The following is a 21,673-nucleotide window of genomic DNA, read 5'->3' as shown; positions in this document are numbered from 1 at the left end:
AAAAATAAATTATGTAAAGGAAGAAATAGTAACTTTAGTGGGGAAACACACAGCCACTACCTTACCCAGGCAATCAAGTTTAATATCACCAGGAAGGTCATGTGACTGTCATGTAACCTCTGATGTCATGTGATGAGGATACTTCACCTCTGCCACATTCTTTTCAAAATCCTATTCTAATCATGACAGAAACTTCAAATAAACTCAAATTTGGGGAAATTCTACAGGCTACCTGACCAATAAGTCTCAAAACAACCAGGTTATAAAAAACAGCAAAGGAAAGACTGAGAAACAGTCATAGATTAGAGGAGAATAAGGAGATATAACAACTAAATCTGGATCGAATCCTGAGATAGAAAAAACGACTTTACTGGGAAAATTGGAAAAATCACAATAGAGACTAGAGTTCAGTTAATAACATACCAACTTCAGTTTCTTAGCTTTGACAAATTTCCAGTGGTGGGACAAGATGAATGAGAGGAAACTGAAAATGAGTGCAGAACATACAATACTTTTTGTAAACCTTTGGAACTTTCTGTAAATCTAAAAACAATCCAAAATAAAAGGCTTTTTAAAAAACAGCTAAAAAGGATACTGGGCACAGTGATGCATGCTTATAATCCCAGTGACTCTGGAGGCTGAGGCAGGAGGATTGCAAATTCAAGCCTGGGCAACTCAGTGAGACCCAGTCTCAAAACAAAAGGGGTTAGGGGTGTACCTCAGTGGTGGAGAGTCCCTGGACTCAATCCATGGTACCATACACACACACACACACACACACACACACACACACACACACACACAAAAGAAAATACAGGGGTATTATGAATGTCTTTTTGTCTATAATTTTGACAAGTTAGAAGAAATGAACAGACTCCTTCAAATATACAAATTACAGAAAATGACTAAAGGATTTTTCAAAAGTAGCATAATTTCTATTAATTTTTGGAATTTATAATTAAAACTTGCCCACAAAGAAAATTTCAGGTCCAGATATCTTCACTGGCTAATTTTATCATATATTTAAGACAAACTAGTACAATCTTATACAAACTTTTTCAGAAAATAGAGGTAAAGGAACACCTCTCAGCTTATTCTGTGAGGTTAGCATTACCCTGACGTGAAAAGCAAAGAATTTATAAGAAAAGAAAACATAAGCTAATATGCCTCATAAATACAGATGCAAAAATTTAACAGTATGTTGGTCAATTGAATCCAGCAACATATAAAGAGAATAATGCACCATGATTAAGTGAATAGATTGGCTAAATATTTGAAAATCCATGTAATTTGCCTATCTGTAGATAAAAATGACATTACACAAAAAAAGCATTTTAGGGGACTAGGGTTGTAACTCAGTGGTAGAGCCCTTGCCTAACATGTGTGAGGCACTGGGTTCTACTCTCAGCACCACATATAAATAGATGAATAAAATAAGGGTCTATCAACATCTAAAAATATATTTTTTAAAAAATATATTTTAGAAAAAATTCAACACCTATTCATCTAAAGCTGTTAGCAGACTGGAATCCTCATTATAATAGCAGCATCTGGGTGGGACCTACAGTTCACATCAAGAGCAGGACTGACTGCTTTCCCCTGGAGGATGGCACCAGCAAAAGAACATGTGATCTCTCTGTCTCTCCTCAGCATTGCACTGGAGGTTCTAACCCACTCCCTAAGACAAGGAAAAGAAATGAAAGCCCTAAATACAAATGAAGTAAATAAAATTATATTTACACACACATCATTATTATGTATATGGAAAATCTGAAGAGTCTCACAAATGAATGTAACAGAGGTGCAGGTTAAGGTCAGTATACAAAATTGAAATGTATTTCTGTATTCTTGTAATGAGCAATTTAAAAATGGGATTTTTTAAAGTCCCATTTAAAATAGCATACAAAACACAAAATACTTAGGAATAAATTTAACAAAAAATGTGTAAGATTTGTATGCTGCAGTCTATAAAACACTTGAGAAAAAAAAAATCGAAAGACCTAAATACATGGAGAGATATTCCATGTTTTGGATTGGAAGACTAAATATTTTTTTACTCAATATTTTTAAGATGTTAATTTTCCCTAAATTGATCTATAGATTCAGTGTAATCCCAACCCAAATTCCAGATGGCCTTTTTTTTTTTTTTCTGAAAACTTGACAAGCTGGTTCTAAAATGTATATGAATATGCGAAAGAACTAGAATAGCCAAAACAATGTTGAGAAGGAAGAATAAAGCCATAAAACTGATATTACCTGCCTTTAAGCAATACTACAAAGTTACTGCAATCAAGATAGTATAGACATCTAAGTCAATAGACTCAAATAAAGAGTCCAGAATTAGACCTATAAGTACACGGACAATTGATTTTCAACAAACACACCCAAGCAATTCAACAGAGAAAGAACAGTTGAGTTTTGTTGGTTGGGGGATGTCCCAACAAATATGTTCAAACAACTGGATATCAATATGGAAAAAAATGAACTTTGACTTTTATCTCATGTAGACATTAGCTTAAAACAGATTGTAAACCTAAACATAGAAGCAAAAACTATATAATGACTAGGGGAAAAAAAGGAGGAGAAAAATCTTCCTGAATTGGAGTAGGCACAGATTTCCTAGGACACAAAAACATGTCATAAAAGAAAAATGGACCTCACAAAAGATAAAATAGTTTTTCCAAAGACATCACAAAAGATAAAATATTTTTATCCGAAGATAGCATTAAGAGAGAAAGAAGCTATAGACTGAGAGAAAATAAACCTAATAGTTAAGTCTGAAAAAATAAACTCATGCAAGATACATAAAGAATCCCAGAAACTTAATAATAAGAAAGTCCAATTAAGGTAAGCCGAAGACTTGAAGAGCCAACACACACACACACAAAATTATTCAAATAGCCAACAAACACATGAAGAGCTACTTAGCATCTTAGAGGGTGCAAATTAAGACCACCTTGAAGTACTATTCTGTACCCACTGATATGACTAAAAGATCAGGAATTCCATATAAATTTACATCTTAAACATTTGTTATATATGACCAAGCAGTCTAACTCCTAGGTATTTACCCAAGAAAATGAAAATTTATATACATTCAAACACATGTATATATTTTTAGCAGCTTTGTTTATAATTGCCCAAAAATGGAAACAATCTAAATGTCCTCCTGCAATCGGTACATGTGTAAACAAGTAGTGGTATGCCTGTGAAATGGAATACTGCTGAGCAATAAAAAATTTAAAAACTGCTGATGTGCCCAACAAAATAAATGACTCTCAAATCCATTATAAGTGAAGAAATCCACTAATAAGACATCCAGGAACCAGCAAAACTGTAGGGATAGAAATCAGAGACGGGATTTCCAAGCCTATCAGGTAGCACAGGGAAATTTGGGGGATGATGGAACTGTTCTTTATCTTGATCTTGATTGTGGTGATGGATATTTGTATGTATCTTTTGAAATTCATAAAACTATTTACCAAGAGTGGTGAATTTTAATGTATGTAATCATACCTCAATAAAGCTGACTTTAAAATGTCTTAAAGACTGATAGCACCAAAGATTGTCAAGGACATGAAACAATTTATCTAGAATTTATCACTGCTCCTGGGAGTAGAAATGGTATAGTCACTTTGAAAACAGCAGTTTTCTCTGAAGTTAAACATAGGTCTGCCACAATCCCCAGCAGTCCTGCTCCTAAGTATTCACCCAAGAGAAGTGAAAATACATGTCCAAACAGGCTTATGCATGCATGTTTAAGGCAACTCTGTAGTACACAATCTGAAAACATCCCAAACGTCAAGTGCCAGATGAGTAAATAATGTGTTATATATCTGGGTTTTTTTTTGTTGCTAAGTCGATATTCCATAGTAACAAACTTGTGATCCACAAAACAATATGAATAAATTTTAAATACCATGCACTGAGCAAAAAGAAGCCAGATACAAGAGTACATAGCAAATGACTTCATATATGTTAAATCATAAAGTAGAGAAAGTTTGTCTGACAGTCTGGAGGAAATAGTCTGGGTGAAAGCACATCAGTGGTTGCCCTAGGCTGGAGTAAGAAGGAGCTGACTACACCAATGAACCTGGGGCGGAGGAAATATTCTGTCTCTTGATTGTGGTGATGGTTGCACAGGTGTATACACCAATCAAAAATCATCAGATTATACTTTTAAAATATATGTATTCTTTTGGTTGAAGCTATGACTTAGTAAAATTAATTTAAAAAAAAAATAGGCCTTGGAAATTAAATTTTAAAAAGGTTTCCAATATTGAATAGCTTTCAAAACAGCTGCTGAATTCACATGATTTATGAACATGGGTAAAAGCTGTGGAGACAGGATGACTTTGGCTTTGTGCTGGTTGCCTAGACAGTTTACTTCCACAGTTTATAATCTTGTCTCAGCTTTTTCTATTCTCTTAAAAGTAGGGGGCGGGTGGCAAGGCTAATGCCTTCTACTTTGCTAGTTTCCCTGAAACTTGGAAATGTATTGCTTTTTACTGACAATATTGCATTGTTCCCTAGTTGTGGATTTTGGAAGAAAAATATGGCAAGAATATTCCACTGTTTATTGACCTTAAAGGCCTATTTACAGATTTCATGTTTAGTGCAAGCCCTGACCAGAGCTTCTTCATGTTATGTATCTCCCAAAGCCCAGAATCCTCAGTCTTTGGAGACATACCAAGGGCTCCTGGATGCTGAGTACCACCCTATCCTTGCAAGGCAACAGTGCATTCTATCCCTGAGGAAGAGGAACAGGTACCCTTGTAGATTTGACTATTCTTTCCTGTTAACACACATACTGTTAGTATTCACTAATGTCTATTCATTTGACATGATCCTTATCCTCAGTGAGATCACAGGCTGGTTAGTAGATGAGTTAATGAAAGGCTAGACTACCATCTTGCCCCCACTCCTCCAATTCTAGTCCATCCCGCATGCTCTGGAGGAAAGTATATTCTAGAACATGAATGCCCCTCCCTGACTTAAAAATCTTCAGTGGCTCCTTATTTTCTATGGGTGAAATTCAAGCTGCCTACCTCTCCTGCCTCATCTCTTGTCACTCTTCACCCATCTTTACTTTATAGTAACAACTTTGCTTCCATCCACAGGAACCCCCAGCATTTCTGGTTCAGAGTTCCCCAAGTGGGCAGATCAATAACCAGTTCAGGAATGGAGATTATTCATCCTTTATTCATTTAGCCAAAATGTTTTGGGCATATGCTCAGTGTGTGGGCCGTAGGGACATGGAGATATATAAGAAGCAGTCACTGTTCCTGGAAAAGAAGAGATGAGTTCACTGCAGACAGGAATGGCGACTGTAAGTGGTAATAAAAGTATAGTGTGTTTGGGCAGGGGGATGATATTTATACCAAAGCTGGAGCATAGGGGGTGTGGATGAGAGTGACAAAAGGTGAGATAGGTAGATAGGAGGGAACATATTGAGTATGGTTGTACAGGCAGGTTTGAAGTTCATGTTTTGGGCTGTAAGGAATCAAGTAAGACATTTAAGCCAGGGAATGATGTGATAAGAACCATGCTGTGATGAGTCCCCAGACCAACGTAGAGTGCTGGATCCTACCCTTTATTGTTTCTCTGCAGTTCTCATGTAGAATCTGGCAGAAGCTTCCTTCTAATCCAGATCTGCTGATATTGAACTTTGGATCAGGGAACAATGTGCGTAAGAGGATTCTTATCAATACCACCCATGACCCATGTCTAGTCATTCATTCCTCATGCTTTTAAGAAATTGCCTTGTTCTTCTTTGGGCTGCTCTCCATGAGTGTCCATTCTATGACTTGTATGTTCCACGCAGGAAGGGAAGAAGCTTCATGATCCAGTGAGCCTTGCCCTGAGCGTGTGTATATGATTTGTCAACAATCGAGGAGTTTATGAGAGTTTATGGGGCTTCATTAAAGATGCTGGGGCAGGAGCACTGTGGGACATCAGAAGAGACCTCAGCAGTAAACCACAGCTCCGAGCTTTGGAATGCAGTAAATGTTTAAGAGACTTCCTTCCTTTCATTACTGAATTTTACTTTACTTTTATACCAGTAAAGAGTTGTGTTTTATTGGTTGAAATTTCTTGATTCCGTTTTCCCCAGGTCTGTTTAAAAGCTACATTTTATCTTTGAGGATGTTTGGCTCATGGTGGAGGAAGTGCTGCCAGCGAATTCAATTAACTGGCAGAGCTCACAGATATTGTACACGGATTTCTTTTTTTCTTCTTTTTCACAACTGCTACATAAACACAGCTGGGTTTAATATTTGTAGTAACAAAGATTTAACTTGAATCATTTTACTCCTGGTAATTAATGCTTGGAATCTCGGCTTCTTTTCCTTGGTTTGTAATCCTCTGCATTTCTTTACTCTAGCCATCTAGATAATGAAGTGTGCTCCTCTAGGTCTTTGCCCTGCCTTAAAACTGCTTAATATTTGGCCGCTCCCACTAGAGAGCAGATGCTTTTCTTTGCAAGAATTGAATTTCTGTCAGCTCTTTTATGCATCATGTGTTTGGAACTGTAAGTGGATCAAGTTGTTCATCACAGCAGGGACACTGTGAAACACATCTATTATACACACTTCCCACCCCCCCTTCCTGTTTCCCCCCTCCCCTGAGGAGATGGAGATGCCCGGATCCCCTTGGGAGATATCTTGCTCTGTGTGGATGTATCCATGTGATCCACCGTGGATCCGGCCTGGCCGCTTCCCTAGGCTTGGAAATCTATATCCACTCAGCCCATGATTGTTGCAGAGACAAAAACTGCTTTTATCTTTGTAAACACCAAGCACTTCATTAACTCCCAAATACACACTGAGTTTGGGTCACTAAATAAATCCACTAGGCTCAGCATAATGAGTGACATTTCAGTAATTGATGCCGTACAAAATGTTAATTGTGAACCCATTATTCTTTTTTATGCTAAACTTAGGGCTTGGGTAGTTTTGGCTTTGGAGTTGGACTAGTGTGGAAGAATAGCCACTATCAGACTCCTTAGTGTGCCAGGCACTGTGCTAGGGGCTTTGAAAGATCTTGACATTTAATAACAAGCCCAGAAAACAAAAAGGAGGGGAAGGTACTTTATCCCCTTGTAATAGACAGAGAAAGAGGTTAAATAACCTGCCTAGAGGTATTTAGATAACAGCCAACAGCTGAGGTAAAATTTGAAGTCAGGTCTGTCTGAATACAGAGTAAGTCAACGTACTGGGGGGTGCTGTACCTTCATGCTCCAAGTTCACTGGACATACATTCGTCAGTGGCTCATTCAAGGCATTGATTTATCCCACATGTTTATTACATGTGACATTGCTCCATTTTAGTGGTCCCATTCCACATCAAGTCTCAAGGACAGTGGCATTTGGGAATATCTTTGTATCCATCTAAATCAGAACCCCTGGTGGTGATTGGAATAGTTAGCTTTGCTTTTCATCAGAGCTCAATGCAAATGGAATCCAAGTTCCAAAGCAAACTACCATTCCCTTGCCATTTTGTTTTGTGAGTTCCAATTCCTAGATTCAGCTCTGAACTGATGACTAAAATTTTCAAATCTACATGGTTTCGTTTGTCAATCCAGCTTTGAAAAGCCAGCATCTTGATGTTGTTCCTGCTGTGACATGCTCATCTTTGGGGCCTCAGACCGTGGTTCTGAGGGCAAAAGTGCATTTTTAATAGATGTCATTCAGTTTAGAGGAGTCATTGTGGGACATTCGTATGTCTGACTGAGATAACTGCTACTCTGTAGAATTAATTGCAGTTAAATGGCAAGGTGGCTTTTGCCTATGAAGAAAGTCATTTCTCTTGCTCAACATTTTTAGTCATGATTAACTTTAGTCTTCCTCTAAATACTTTTCATTAGAATTAGGCATTAGCAACCTGCTTCATTAGAGGTAGAATACTCCCTGTATTTTTGGTTTGCAGTAATTTTGTTATTGAAAGAGATATTGGTAGTTTAAAAAAATGGGTGGAGACTATGTTGTAAAAACATGTATAACTTTCCTTTTGCAACTACATGTTTTTTCAAAGGTAACTTACATTTTTATTTTGTGTGTTCTGTTTGCAAGAGAATGCTTCTTGGTTTATTCATGTTGACAACTGAAAAGCCTTAGACCTAATTAAAAGAATTTCCAGGAGCACCTTTACTGAACCATTTCATTACGCGGCACTGCACAGATTGCATTGTGAAGCATGGTGATAGTTTAAATCTGACCTTTAGTCCTGAACTGCCAGAAGTATGGGAAGGAAACCCTTCTTTGAAAATACTCCCCAGATACACACATATATATGCATATACACAGGCACATATTTGATTAGAAATAATCTTTTTATTGAATGACCACCTACAAATATAAATACACATTTATTTTGAGCTCAGATCTCCTAGTCTCTTGTAGCGTGGGGAGGATTTTCTAGCTGCATTAATTGTGTGTGGTGTTAAAACTAAGTTGTTTTATAGGGAAAACAAAGACAATTTTACTTACTTTGGGCAAAGAAAAGTATGTGAAGGAAGGTGCATGTTACAAATAGAATAATGTGAAAGTCTTTGCTACTGTGTTTCCGTTTCAGAGCTGAGATACTAGATTAAATGTGTGGGAAGGGGCTAGAGTGCTTGCTGCGTGCAGGACTCCTCCTAAGCTTTCTTTGGCAGATAGTAGAAATGGGCCTCTTTTGGTTTTGTTTTTTAAATTGCACTTTTTTACTGCAAGGATGTCATTCTAAGGATTTGAGAGTTTGTTCAGAAGATGCTCAACAGAACCATAATAGCACATAGTAAAGTAGCCATTCACATAATGAAGATTGATCCTTTTGTCTCCCTAAAGCTGCTTAGAAATGTAATGCTTACCTCTAACTTTCTGACTTATACTTGGCCCACGAGTTGTAGGGAGAGATGGAGGGAGCAGAGACCTGGGCCCGAGGGTCATTGCTAGCCCCAGCTTGGAGCTCCATATAACTAGCACAGCCCCACTCCCCCATGGAGAACCAGGTTCTTTGAGGGGAAAATGGGATGCAGAAGAAGCAATTAAAGCCAACTGGGGTCAAGGTCCAACCATGTTCTTGAGAAAGAAAGAGAAAAGCAAGGAATGAGAGGAGGCAATAATGGAGATATATTAAGTCAGGGGAAAAATAAGCCAGCATCATGGATGAATGTAATTTGCTGGTGTGAGAAACCCTTGGCAGCAGTGAGAAGTAATGGAATAGCACTGGCTTTGGTATAAGACAGGCTTGGCTTGACTTTAGCTTCTGCCCCTTACTGTACCATTTTCATAGTGTGGGGTGAGACTCACTTTCCACAATTGAGAAGTGTGGAAAATTGTGCCCACCTAGCCCCACTGTTCTGAAATTTTAATACAGTGCTGGGTATGGACTCACTTGTCATGGCATCTGGTAACTAGTAGGGTGCATGATACTAGTTCCTGTTTCTTTGACCTGTAGAATTTCTGGTTCTCCCAGAAATTATTACTGGAAAGAGAGTATAGTTGGTTGCCCTTGTCTTAACACTTTCAGTTTCAAATCTAAAGCAAGAACTAATGAAGGCAGAAGCAGAAGCAGAAGCACCATGTCAATTTTTCATTGCCAATATGAAGAGGGCAGAGAAAGACATGCCTTTGCACCCCTGAGGATAGGAAACAAGTCCATAACCCTTTTTGCCCTCTCCAGACCCAGACATGCCCTCAAGGATTTTGGAACAAAGCCTCAACATCTAGTTTATTCAGGAAAGGAAGAATCAGTCACCTTCCTTGGGCCTAAATGGGAAAGGAGAATGTGACTCTCTTTGCCCCTCTGTAGTTGCTGCTGTGTGTCTGATTTGTAAAACAAAAAATTCTGACACCCAGCAGTTAGAGCAAGTCAGGGAGAGGACCCATGGCCCTTGAGCCATACCTGTAGAGGAACCATATCACTGAGTATTGTGGCTGTTCTCCAGATGAACTTGGTCCCCACCTTCCCAGACAGTCCTAAGAGACAGACCCGAGTTGGCTTATTGGAAAATGTATCAATACATATTGCTGTGTGACTTTTAAAGGAAATGTGCAGTGAATATATACTAGGGGAACCTTGGTCTAGTCTCCAGGATCAGACTTAGGAATTGGGCTCACACCTGAAGATGAGTGGTAGTTGACCTTGGGCAGCACCCAGTATGGTAGCCACTATCTGCATTTGGCTATTTAAATTTAAACTGATTGAAATACAATAAAATAAAACTTTCAGTTCCTTAGACACCCTGGCCACACTTAAAGTGCACAGTAGCAGCTTTGCCACTGGATAGCATTGGAAAGAAGATGAATTATTTCCATCGCTGTGAAAACTTCTATTGAATGTTTCCTGAATTCTAGTATAGAGGTGACAGGGGAGGTGGGGTGAGAGTTCTCCAAACAAGAAATAGCTTGAGACCAGTGGGGCTGCTAGAGCCCAGAGGGTGCTGCTGAGGCTGTGGAGGGGATGCAAGAACCTGTGAATTCCATGAGACCTTGCAGGCCAGGCTAGGACTTCAGGCTGTATCCTTAGGGAAATGAGGAGGTGGCTGAAAAATCTTAAGAAGCCACCACTGATGGAAAGAGGTTGATAGGAATGTCTTAGATTTGACACTTAATAGTATGCCATCTTTAACGCCCCCTCTTCCCTAGGCTCCAAAATTTGCAAGGAAATGATAAGGAAACCTGTATTTGTTGAGTGCTACTATGTATTGCAAGGGTCTTCATTCCTAGGAGGAGAAAGATATGTAAACTGCTGACATGTGAAGGGTTAAATAATAGAATGATGATATATACAATGTGAACGTCCCTTTGGAAATAATAATAAGCTCACTTGTGGCTGGTTTATAGAAGCTCTACTGGAACTCTTTGGGAGCTAGGTCCTCATTCACCTCCTGCACACAGGGTGTGCAGAGATTGAGTGTCAACTAAGGAGCAGGCTCATGGGCTCTGAAGAGAGCTATTGTTTCTGACAGGAGAAATCACAGAAAGTTGGAGGCCTTTTTTTTTTTAATAGAGGATTTTGTTAACAAATACAGAGAAGAATATACTAGGCTTAGGGATGGGTTTCAAGGCCTCTGGAATCAAGTAGAAGACAAAATTGGAAATGTGGCTTGAGCCACCTAGAGTCAAAGCCCATAAAAGCCTTTGGAATTTGGACTTCATTGGATTAGCAGTAGGGAACCTCTAAGAATTTTGAAGGAGGAGAATGTGATTCAACCTCTTGTTTTTGGAAGATTACTCAGTGCAAAGGATGGATTCGATCAAGAAGAAAATAGAGAAAGAGACACCAGCTCAAAGATGGTTGCAAAGATGTCTAGGTGAAAGATGAAATCTAAACTAAACAAAATTAAAAGCTGAGTGTGCTGCTACATACATCCATTATCCATTTTGCATCTATTATCTTTTAATCCTCAGAACATATGTAAGTTGCAGTTACCTCATTTTATAGCAAACGAACTGAAGTTCAGAGGTTAAGAAAGCAGAGAAGCCAGATTTCCTGTCTTGGACATAAGTTTATCTGACTCCAACTCTGTGCTATATCCAGAGGAGCTAGTGGGGACGGAGGAGCAGATGGAGCCAAGTCACCTGAGAGGTAGAGAAAACCGTGACCAGGGCAGGAGGTGCAGGACGTGGGGCCAAGTGAGGAAGGTGTGGACAGGGCAGTGCTTTCCTGCATCTGTTGAGTGTGTGATATTGAATGAAACTGGTGTATATGCTCCCTTTAACTCACTCAGTGTCTCTGCTCTAGTGGTTATGTCTTAGCAGAAGGAGAACAAATGAATATCGCTTTCTCCTCCAGTCCTTCCCAGCCAAGGTCAGTTCCTCCTAGCAATTTGTGACTAAAGAATGTGATCCTAGACTTTCCTCCAAGCAAAGAGGCACAGCCATTGGAAGTGCCTTTCACAGTGTTGAAGTTCACTTATTTGTTCTTTCATCCAGCAGAAAGTGCTCAATGACCACCAGGCCAAGCACATGCTGGGAACACACAGGCTTGCAGGAAAGGTGGTCAACACTGCCACTCACGGGAAGAACCACAATATGTTCCTGTTGGGGGCTGGCTGAGTGGTCAGAGGAGGCTTCACAGATGGGGGGACATCTGGATTCTGTCTTTCCCTTACCCCAAGGCAATGGGTAATTTGGCTATTAAAGAAAAATACCTCGTTTTAATTCTTTATTATAAAAGTAACATATGCTTTTTTATAAAGGATAATCAAAACAATCACGTGTGTAAAATAGAAAGTGAAAGTGTCTTTGCATGGTTAAGGTTTGATACGTGGCATTTTAGATTTTTACTACATACGTATATATTTACATATGATTTTTAAAATGATTCATGCTGTACGTATTACTCTACAACTTGCATTTTTCCCCATTTGGCTACCTTGTGGTCATCTTTTCACATCAGTTCATAGAGTGCTGCCACTACTAGCAGCTTCACAGCATTTTATTGGTAGAATGTGATATAGTTTATTTAATGTGCCTCATGACCTGCACTGGACAGTCTTTCAAAGAGTGAATGGCTGTCCACAAGCAGGACAGGACGGGTCAAGAGAACCCTGCCTGAGGTATTGGCATGTGAACAGATGGAGTAGCTCATACTCAGTGGCATTGGTCAAGTGTAATGCAGCATGGGTCAAGTGGGAGCCTACTGGCCAAGGAAAGCTTGCACTGACTGCTGGGGAGTCTGGGTATTTTTTTGAAGGTGGCGATGGCATAGGGTGGGGGCATTAAAGGGTCTGATGGAGAATTAAAGTGATTAAACTTGGATATTTCCAAGATTATTAGGACAGCTACAGGTAGACAGTGTCAAGTAGATACTGAAAACAGACAGCCCACTGTGGGAACTATGCCAACAGTATGGGCCTGTCAGGGCCACCACTGAGAGAGAAGGCAGAGTCAGGCTTTATCTGGGATGGTGCTGATGAGACATGAGAATGGTGTGGGAAGGAAGGAAAAGTACAGAATCTGACTTCAGCCCAGGAGTCTGGCCGGGTGATGTGGCATTACCCAAGATGGGACACAGAAGGAGGGTGAGGGAAGCTTTAGAGAGGAGTGATGAATTAAATTCTGCACACTCTTCCCTTTGTTTTCCGTCTTCCTCCTATGATACCTGATTAAAGGAGGAAGCTGAACTCAATGGCACTTCAACACCCCCATGTTACCCCTGATGAACCACAACGTAATGATTTGACCAGCACCCCCAGGAGTACACAGGGCAAGTTCAACTTTAGATGAAGGATGGTGGTTTATTTAAGCTTTAAATTTTCTTCCCTCGCTTTTATTTAAAGGACAAAATGCTATCAGCAGCCATTAGATGCACATAGACTTGCAGTTTCAAAGTTGGAAGTGCTGGCAGATCAAGACAAAAGCTCTCTGTGTTGCAGGCTGAGGGAGGGCTTCAGAAGCCTTGGCCTAGGTGGTCACAGGGGCATCAGGAGCCCGGGACCACTTGGCTAGTTTCAGACCTGCGGGGGCAGGCGGGAAGGAGCGCTCTCATATTTGCTCAGTTACAATCAGCGACTCCTTCTTTGTGTAAAATGGTAATGAGGCCATTAGGAGAGGCTCACCTGAAGTGCAGCTTGTGAATCCAAGGTAATTAAACACCTCCCGAATGAAAGAGAAAGGCCAGGGAAGGTTAAGTGAGGAATAATCTGCGGCACAGGTGGCCCAAGGCCTTTGAGGAGCTAGTAGAAGAGCGACAGTGGCTTGCACCGTTTCAAAGGATAGAAATGTCACCCTCGTCTCTGAGAGGGGCAGGATTTTTATTATCGGGGGGTGGGGTGGGTAATATTTTTAACATTTTAATAAAGCACGTTTCTTTTTCATATTTCTGTTTCAAGTTGAAAGTCCACAGCAGAGCCTGCCTGGCCGCTGAGCAGCCTGCGTCGCTCACTGTGGCGATGGGCTCATGGGTCCTAGAAAGGGGAGGTCACAATAAAGCAGTTATATATAACCAGGTGTTGAGGTAGATTCCAAGCTGCTTTCAGAGGAAAGCTGTTTTCCAAGGCTTACCTTCGTGCAGAGAAGGGGTACCACCCCTGTGGTGCTCACTCCCAACCCTGGGGCACATCTCTCGGACAGCAGCAAAGGGGTTTGCCCTGTGCTCAGTTAACCCACGCAAGTGGCTTGCTATGTGCAGATGCTGCACTCTCTAACTTCATGTCCTTTCCATTTATCTCCATCCCGTAAAGTCTGGCAAAAGGATTTTTGCTATTTAGGTTCTTGCCTCAAAATCTCTAGTATCGCCACACAAAAACTTACACATGAATCCTCACAGCAACATTATTTACTAATCATCAAAAAGTGGAAACTGATAAACAGATCGGATGTGCTATACCCAGGTAATGGAATAATACTTGGCCATAGAAGGAGTGAAGAACTGACCCATGCTACAACATAGCTGAACTTGTACATAAAGAGCATTATGTATGCTAGGTGAGATGATCTAGCCAAGGAAGACAGTCTTTTATTATCCCATGTATATGTCCAGAATGGGCAAGTCCATAGAGACAGAAGGTAGATTAATGGTTGTCCAGGACTGGAGTGGGGTAGACCTGGTGGGGAATGCGTGACAGCTATGAGCATGGGCTTATTTTCAGGGGTAATGAAAATGTTCGGGAGGTATATAATAGTAATGGTCATATGACCTTGTGATCATAATGAAAACCACTGAGCTGCACCTTAAAATAATGAATGATAGTGGGCTCTTGAGCCATTTTTAAATTCCCTTATAAAAGCTTGACAGCAAGGCTTGGTGTCTACGGATCAGTTCTCCAGTGCACACAGTTCATCCCAGATCGGTGGTTCTTAATGTTTGTCAGTTTGCAGGCACTATATAGTCTGAAACTTATAGTTCAGACACCTTATAGTCTGAACTTATAGTTCAGACTATAAGGAAAGCTATGGATTTTGTGCCCAGAAAATGATGATCACCCATTCATATTACATGTTTGTAGGTGATCCATGAATCACCCAAATTTAATTTGTTTTCTCTTAAATTTTATTCTAAGTTTTATCCTTAAGTAATGCCATAGCACTGAATATTGGTTTCCCTGAAGTGTACTTTTTTAAAAAATTGGTTGACATGTACTCTTAATGTGTCACCTACAAGCTTAAGAATAATCATTAGCTGTCTGTTTCCCTCCAGACAAAGGAAAAGTCCCTCTGACCTCTGCCTTTCTCTCAGCATCATTTTTTTTTTCATTCAATATTGGGAATTGAATACAGGAGTGCTCTACCACTGAGTTATAATCCCAGCCCTTTTTTATTTTTTTATTTTGAGACAGGGTCTTGCTAAGTTGATGAGGACAGCCTTCCTCAAAATTATGATCTTCCTGCCTCAGCCTTTCCATTTTCTGGGATTATAGGCATGCACTACCATGTCCACCTCCAGCAGCATCTAACCCCATCTTCCCCCTTAGCCTCTACACTGAAGCCACAGCTCTATTTTCTGAACTCCTTCCTACCACAGGTCCTTTGCACATTATTCCCCATACATAGCACACTGCCCTTCCCTCTTTGTCTAGTTAACTACTTACTCTTATCTTCCAGATCTTAGTTCAAGCCTATATCCCTCCAGAAGTTTTCTCTTGGCCTACTTTGGCAAGCTCTGTTACATATTTGTCTCAGGAACAATGTCACATGTATCGGTGTTTTTCTTAGTAGAATATCAGCTAAAATGAGGGCAAGGATCATATCTGGTTTCACTCAACATTATATCCACAACCCGTAACATAGTCCAGGGCATGTAAGAGATAGTATTTGTTGAATGAATGAGTGACTCAAGATCACCACATTGGGCAATTCCAGGAATGTGATGGAATATGAGTGATGTGTTCTAAAGTTTATGCAATGTGGCATCCGGAGATGACTAAAGAACACATTAAAAATAGTCTCAGAAGCTTAATGTTGGCCCTGATGTTGAAGGCAACAGCAGCCACATCACATAATCTTTCCTACATGGATCCATGGGGAAAGTCTCTTTTAGGTCCCACTTTCAGGAAAATCTTTTTTCATTTGAGCCACTGATTTGTTTATAATACATGGACCCACGGAATTGCTCAACTTTCATGTTTTCCTCTTTGCTTTGGTCATGAGAAAGCTTTTAAGTCAAATTTGAAACCCATGTCTAACCATCATGTAAGACTATCTTACAGCTTATATTTACACACTACATGTAGTCCCAGCTTTGTCTTTTCCCATTAACATCACCTTCTTATCTATTTTGTTTTAACCTGTTGAGTATGTTTCTATAAGTCACTATTCAGAGTGTGGTGTGTGAGATATTCAAATAAACCTTTGCCTAATATTTTTTTTTATTTATTTTTTTGGGGGGGTACCAGGGATTGAACTCAGGGGCCCTCAACCACTAAGCCACATCCCCAGCCCTATTTCCTATTTTATTCATAGACAGGGTCTCACTGAGTTGCTTAGAACCTCGCTTTTTCCAAGGCTATCTTTGAACTCGAGACCCTCCTGCACCAGTGGGATTACAGGCATGTGCCACAATAACCAGCCTAACATTTTATTTCTAATATCAAAGAGGGAATGCAATTAGAACAAAAAGACTCTTTGTATAGTTTGAACTTAGATTATAAGACTTTGGTTCAAATTCCAATTTGGCCACTCCTTGGATTTGTCCCTAGTCATGTAACCTAACTTCTCAGAAACTATCTCATTCTTATGGGACAGGAACACTAATTCCTTCCTCACAAGATTGCCAAAAGAAAAATTAGAAAATTTATGTGAAAGTACTTACCTGGCACATAACTACTTTAAAAATAATTTTATTTTTGCTTTTATTAGATATGCTCTAATAAGAGCAATGTTCACTTAAATTTCAAAAACCTTACTGATCACAGTGGTACAGGTTTGTAATCCCAGCTGTGATCCTAGGTGTGTAATCTCAGGGGGCTGAGGCAGGAGGATCACAAGTTCAAGGCCAGGCTTAGCAACTTAGCAAAACCCTGTCCCAAAATAAAAAATTTACGGAACTGGGGAGGTAGGTCAGTGATAAAGTGCCCCCAAGTTCAATTCCCAGCACCAAAACCAAAATACCTACCCTTGGAGCTGTGGCTCAGTGGTAGAGCACTTACCTAACATATGGAAAGCCCTGGGTTTGATCCCCAGCACCACAATAAGTAAACAAACACACACATCCTCCAGAAGAATCTTCCGGTACTGAGTGCACCTTTGTTCTGCAGAGAGATCAAATCGGTCCCTACTGAAAATTTTCTAGGGCTCCGTGGGCTCTGGGCTTAGTCAGCCACCCTCCCGCGACCTGCCCTCAACCTGTTTCCTTTCTCTTCCTCACCAGATCTCTTCACTGAAGAACAGGTTGAAGAAGGTCTCCACAACCACAGGTGATGGGGTGGCCAGAGCCTTCCTTAAGGCCCAGGCCGCTTTCTTCGGTAGCTACCGGAATGCCCTGAAAATCGAGCCGGTAAGTAGCCTCATGGCACATGACAGAGTCCATGTTTGGTCAAGATTAAGATGCCAACCAAGGGTCCCCAGGCAATCATGGTTCTTCTGGGTTTTGAACTCAACCAAAGGAGGTCATGGGGGAAGGTGGTGGTCTCCTCCCCTCATATGCAAGGGAAGAACGCAAGGGCCCCCACATTCAATAAGCACTGACTCGGTATTAGACGTGGCTCGAGGCCCTTCACACTTGCCTGCTCTCATGGAAGGTTTACAGGACGGCTGGGAGGTAGCAGCAATCAGCTCTGCTTTCCAAATGAGAAATAACTTACCAGAAGGCCCCTGTTTTTGCCCTGTGCCTCACTGTTCCTTGTCCTTTTAAGGGATCTCTCTTCCACTTGAGAAAGCAAAGCATCCTGGGGATTCAGTTCTTGATGGCTCCCATGTGTGGTCATGGTTTAAATGACCACAAAGTACAACAAGGGCCAGAGATGATGTTGCCCACCTATATGGCTCTTCCACCTTTCTGTCAACTCCTTCAAGTCCCCTGACTGCCATATGAGCTGATGAGCTGTTTGAGGATGTGGACGTTGGGTCTTGCCTTAAATCAAACTTCCACTTCTCCCAGCTTCAGACCAAAAAATCTTTCCTGACAGCCCTCTGTTCTACTGACCTTGGCCTCCTGACAAAGGAGTACACTCCCAGTTGGAGTGGGGTACAGGGGACCCGTTTAGGTAACACAATAAACCAGCACTGTTCATTTCTGGGTTTGTTTTAACCCATAGTATTTAATGAAATTAAATGTCAGAAGATGAGTAATTGTCATGAAGTATATTTCATGTAAAAATACTGAGCGTGAACCAGGATCCCACCTGCTCACAAGCCACCATTGCAAGTTATCTCTTTACAGCCCTCACTCCATTATGTGAAATGGAGGAGTGAAACACGAGGAGTAATAGAAACACCTTGCTTTCCCTTCACCCAGGGCATCTCTTGTGAAGGGCCAGGGTGGCGGGTGCTCAGGAGCAGCATCCTCACACCACCACCCCCGCTCCTTCTCCTCCCAGCACTGACGCTTCACTTCCTATGCTGCCTCCACTTCAGGTGAAGTCATGGTCACAAAGCAGAGGAATGCACCCTCTTTGCTGCCTGAGAAATACTTCCCTCTAAGGCCCTTTAGCTTAAAGCAAGTTCCCATGCCCACTTGCCTTAAAGTGAGGTGGCTCCAATTCTTTGTCATGATCTTGGACCCACCAAGTCACTCAGGTTTGGTGCAGGGTTTTTTTTTTTTTTTTTCCATTGTTTGTTCTATATAGTAATACATGACAGCAGAATGCATTTTGATTCATTGTACGCAAATGGAGTACAACTTCTCGTATCTCTGGTTGTACATGATGTGGAGTCACTATTTGTGTACACATACATGTACACATTTATGTACATCATGCATATACATAGGGTAATAATGTTTTTCTCATTCCACCATCTTTCCTCCCAATCCCCCACTCCTTCCACTCCCCCCATTTTCCTCTACACAATCCAACGTTCTTCCATTCTTCCCTTACCCCCAGCCCCCATTATGTATCAGCTTCCACATATCAGAGAAAACATTCAGCCTTTGGGATTGGTTTATTTCACTTAGCATGATATTCTCCAACTCCATCCATTTACCTTCAAATGCCATAATTTTATTCTTCTTTATGGCTGAGTAATATTCCACAGTTTCTCTATCCATCCATCTACTGAAGGGCATCTAAGTTGGTTTTGGTGCTATTTTGAGAGCTGGCATAATCAAGGAGAACACTGTCATCTTCCCCTCTCTAGATGGAGAATGGGGCAACTAGCCTAGTCCTTTCCTTGGGTTGTTGGGAACCAACACACTGGAAGTATTTTAATTCCTAGGATTGCCTCATTGTTGTGTGTGTCTGGAATCCAGAGGCTGTTGAATCTTGGTGCATGTTGCTGGGTGTGATCTGGACACACACTACTCCACAGGAGGACTTTGTGGTTGTCTGCACTTGACTCTGAGAGGCAATGGATTTAAGGACAAAAGCCCAGGAGTCTAAAGCCTGGTCCTGCACTTATTGGCTGTTTAATACTTGAGCACACCACTTAATGTGCTTATACTTGGACTTCTCTACCTGTGAATTGATGAGACTACCTGTGCTTTCCACATCTCCAGGTATAAGGATCAAACAAGTCTGAAGTATTCATAGGAAAGTTGAAACCTGAACTGGATCTGAGGAGTGAGGTTTAGAAAGGGCAGGACAGAGGCTCCCTCCCTGCAGTGTGTGAGCTGAGTGAGCAGAGGCTGCAAGGCAAGGCCTCTCGTGGAAATGGCTCAACTGTTTTGTTTAAGTAATGTGTGGGGAGATGGGCTGCAGGAGAGGTTGGAGCCAGCTTTGGCAGAGCCTGGAATGCCAGGCTAAGGAAACGAACTGTACCCTGTGAGGAGTGTAAGATTTTGAGCAGAGATGTGACATGACTGGTGTCAGGTTTGAGTCGTAAGGTGGTGAAAGACTGAAAGAAAAGTGAGAGGCAAAGAGACCAGTTAGAGGAATGTTATAGGAACTCGGAAAACAGCCTTCACTTGGTTACACCAGGGCAAGGTACCATGAAGGAAGAGATCGCTAGTTCTAGTAGTAGATAAAATATGGCAGAGGAAGGACAAGAAATGTCAAGATGTCTCCCAAGTTGTGGCACCTAAGAGAGGAGGAGGACGCCCTTGGTAGCAAAAGCAAAAGCTCACTGCCACCGTGTTCACAGTAGCAGCATAGCCACTGACGGCATTGTTCTGAAGGTAAGGTGATGGGCTGGGTTACAGACATGGCACTAGTTGAATCCAAGCTGCCATCCAATCACAGCATATGCCATTATCTTAAGAAAAGGAAAAAGTGCAGCCAGTAACAATTGAAAGGCACCATCAATCATAAAACAAATCCAGATTTCAGAAATGTTACGATGGGAAGAATTTTCCTTAGAATTGATGAAATGCAGCAGATCTGTCACACTTTCAGTTCCATCCACATGTATCAGAATGGCTTTCTTTTATTAGGCCAAGAAGGAAGCCAGGAGGCCTGAAATTTTCCAACCAAACATCAAGCCAAAGGTCATTACCATGTACTTAGATAGTTTTCGGGCCATAATTTTAATTCCAGCAAATTCTCCTTGTCTGAAAAATGGGGTGACAACATTCCTCCTACAGGGTTGTTTTGGGGTTTAATTAAAATGATTGCAGAGCACATGTGAGCCAGAGAAGGAAGAGGGGCAGTGGCTATGTGACTAAGGAGAATGGTGTCTTGGGAGAACCTGTCGAGGTGACAGGCAACACAGTGCCAAGGGGACAGGGAGGCCTCCACACGGCCACTCATCTGTTGGTTGTTTCTCTGGTTATAACAATAGCACCTGCTGTGCTGGGTGTAGCTCAGTGGGAGAGCACTTTTCTGCCCTGCACGAGAGCCTGGGTTTGATGCCTAGCACACCCTCTCCCGCACTCTAGCACCTGCTCCTGGTAAAAACATTTAAAGTAACAGAGGAGTAGAAATAGGAAACACCTGCCCAGCATGTGCAAGACCCTGGGTTCCGTCCCTAGTACCACAGAGAGAGAGACAGAAGAAAAAGAAGAGTAACAGAAAACACCGAAGGCCCTCATCTGGAGTTAACACAGCGTTCACATGCTCCCACCCTTCAGTTTGCTTCTGTTCATTTCATTTGGGGCTTAGGGGTTTGAGTTTTGGGGGTTTTGTCTTTCTTTCAGACAGTAGAGATATTCCTGACAAAGCAATCCAGTATCCCAGTTATTAATTTGTTTTTTCCTCCTAGTGTGCGTAAGCATTTTTCATATCATGCCAAATTTCTTCTTCAACATAGTTGATAATGGCTGCATGTGTTCCAGCAAGTGACGCCTGTGGTTTTTCAGCCCAGCTGTGGGTCCACTCACCTGGGGGGCTTTTAAAAAGGTACATATCTGGCCCCCACTCAATTGTTATCAAGTTCCTATGATCTGAGAGCAGTGCCAAAGCCCACCACATTATCCTAATCCTGGTCTTTTTGATTTGGGGTACCAGTTTACAATTTTAAATCCCACTGTAGTGAATATCTTTGTATAAATGTTCATACATGATCTGAATTATTTTCATAGGCAGATTCCCTGATGTGGATTTACTGGGTCAAAGGATCTGAGTACATTTAAAGCCTTCATAGCTGAGATGAGGGAGAAACAGGTGGTGTATGCAGGTCTGAGCCCCTGAGGTAGATGCAGGGCAGCACCTAAGACC

General features: G+C 41.3%; 1 protein-coding gene and 1 long non-coding RNA gene across 19 annotated transcripts in view; one reads left to right on the top strand and one right to left on the bottom strand.

The window, feature by feature from the left end:
* LOC306645778 overlaps positions 1-21,673 on the bottom strand; it is a 548,414-nt gene that overhangs the window by 284,032 nt on the left and 242,709 nt on the right. The gene's annotated exons all lie outside the window — the stretch shown is intronic.
* DENND1A (DENN domain containing 1A) overlaps positions 1-21,673 on the top strand; it is a 512,257-nt gene that overhangs the window by 341,351 nt on the left and 149,233 nt on the right. For all 18 annotated transcript variants that reach the window (XM_079113744.1, XM_079113747.1, XM_079113755.1 and 15 more), the window contains one exon: positions 17,296-17,421. In XM_079113744.1, coding sequence (XP_078969870.1) covers positions 17,296-17,421 — 126 coding nt within the window. The remainder of the gene's footprint in view (positions 1-17,295; positions 17,422-21,673) is intronic.

Source organism: Sciurus vulgaris, assembly GCF_902686455.1.
Source record: "Sciurus vulgaris genome assembly, chromosome: 15".
Taxonomy (NCBI): Eukaryota; Metazoa; Chordata; class Mammalia; order Rodentia; family Sciuridae; genus Sciurus; species Sciurus vulgaris.
This window is presented reverse-complemented; position numbering and strand designations above follow the sequence as displayed.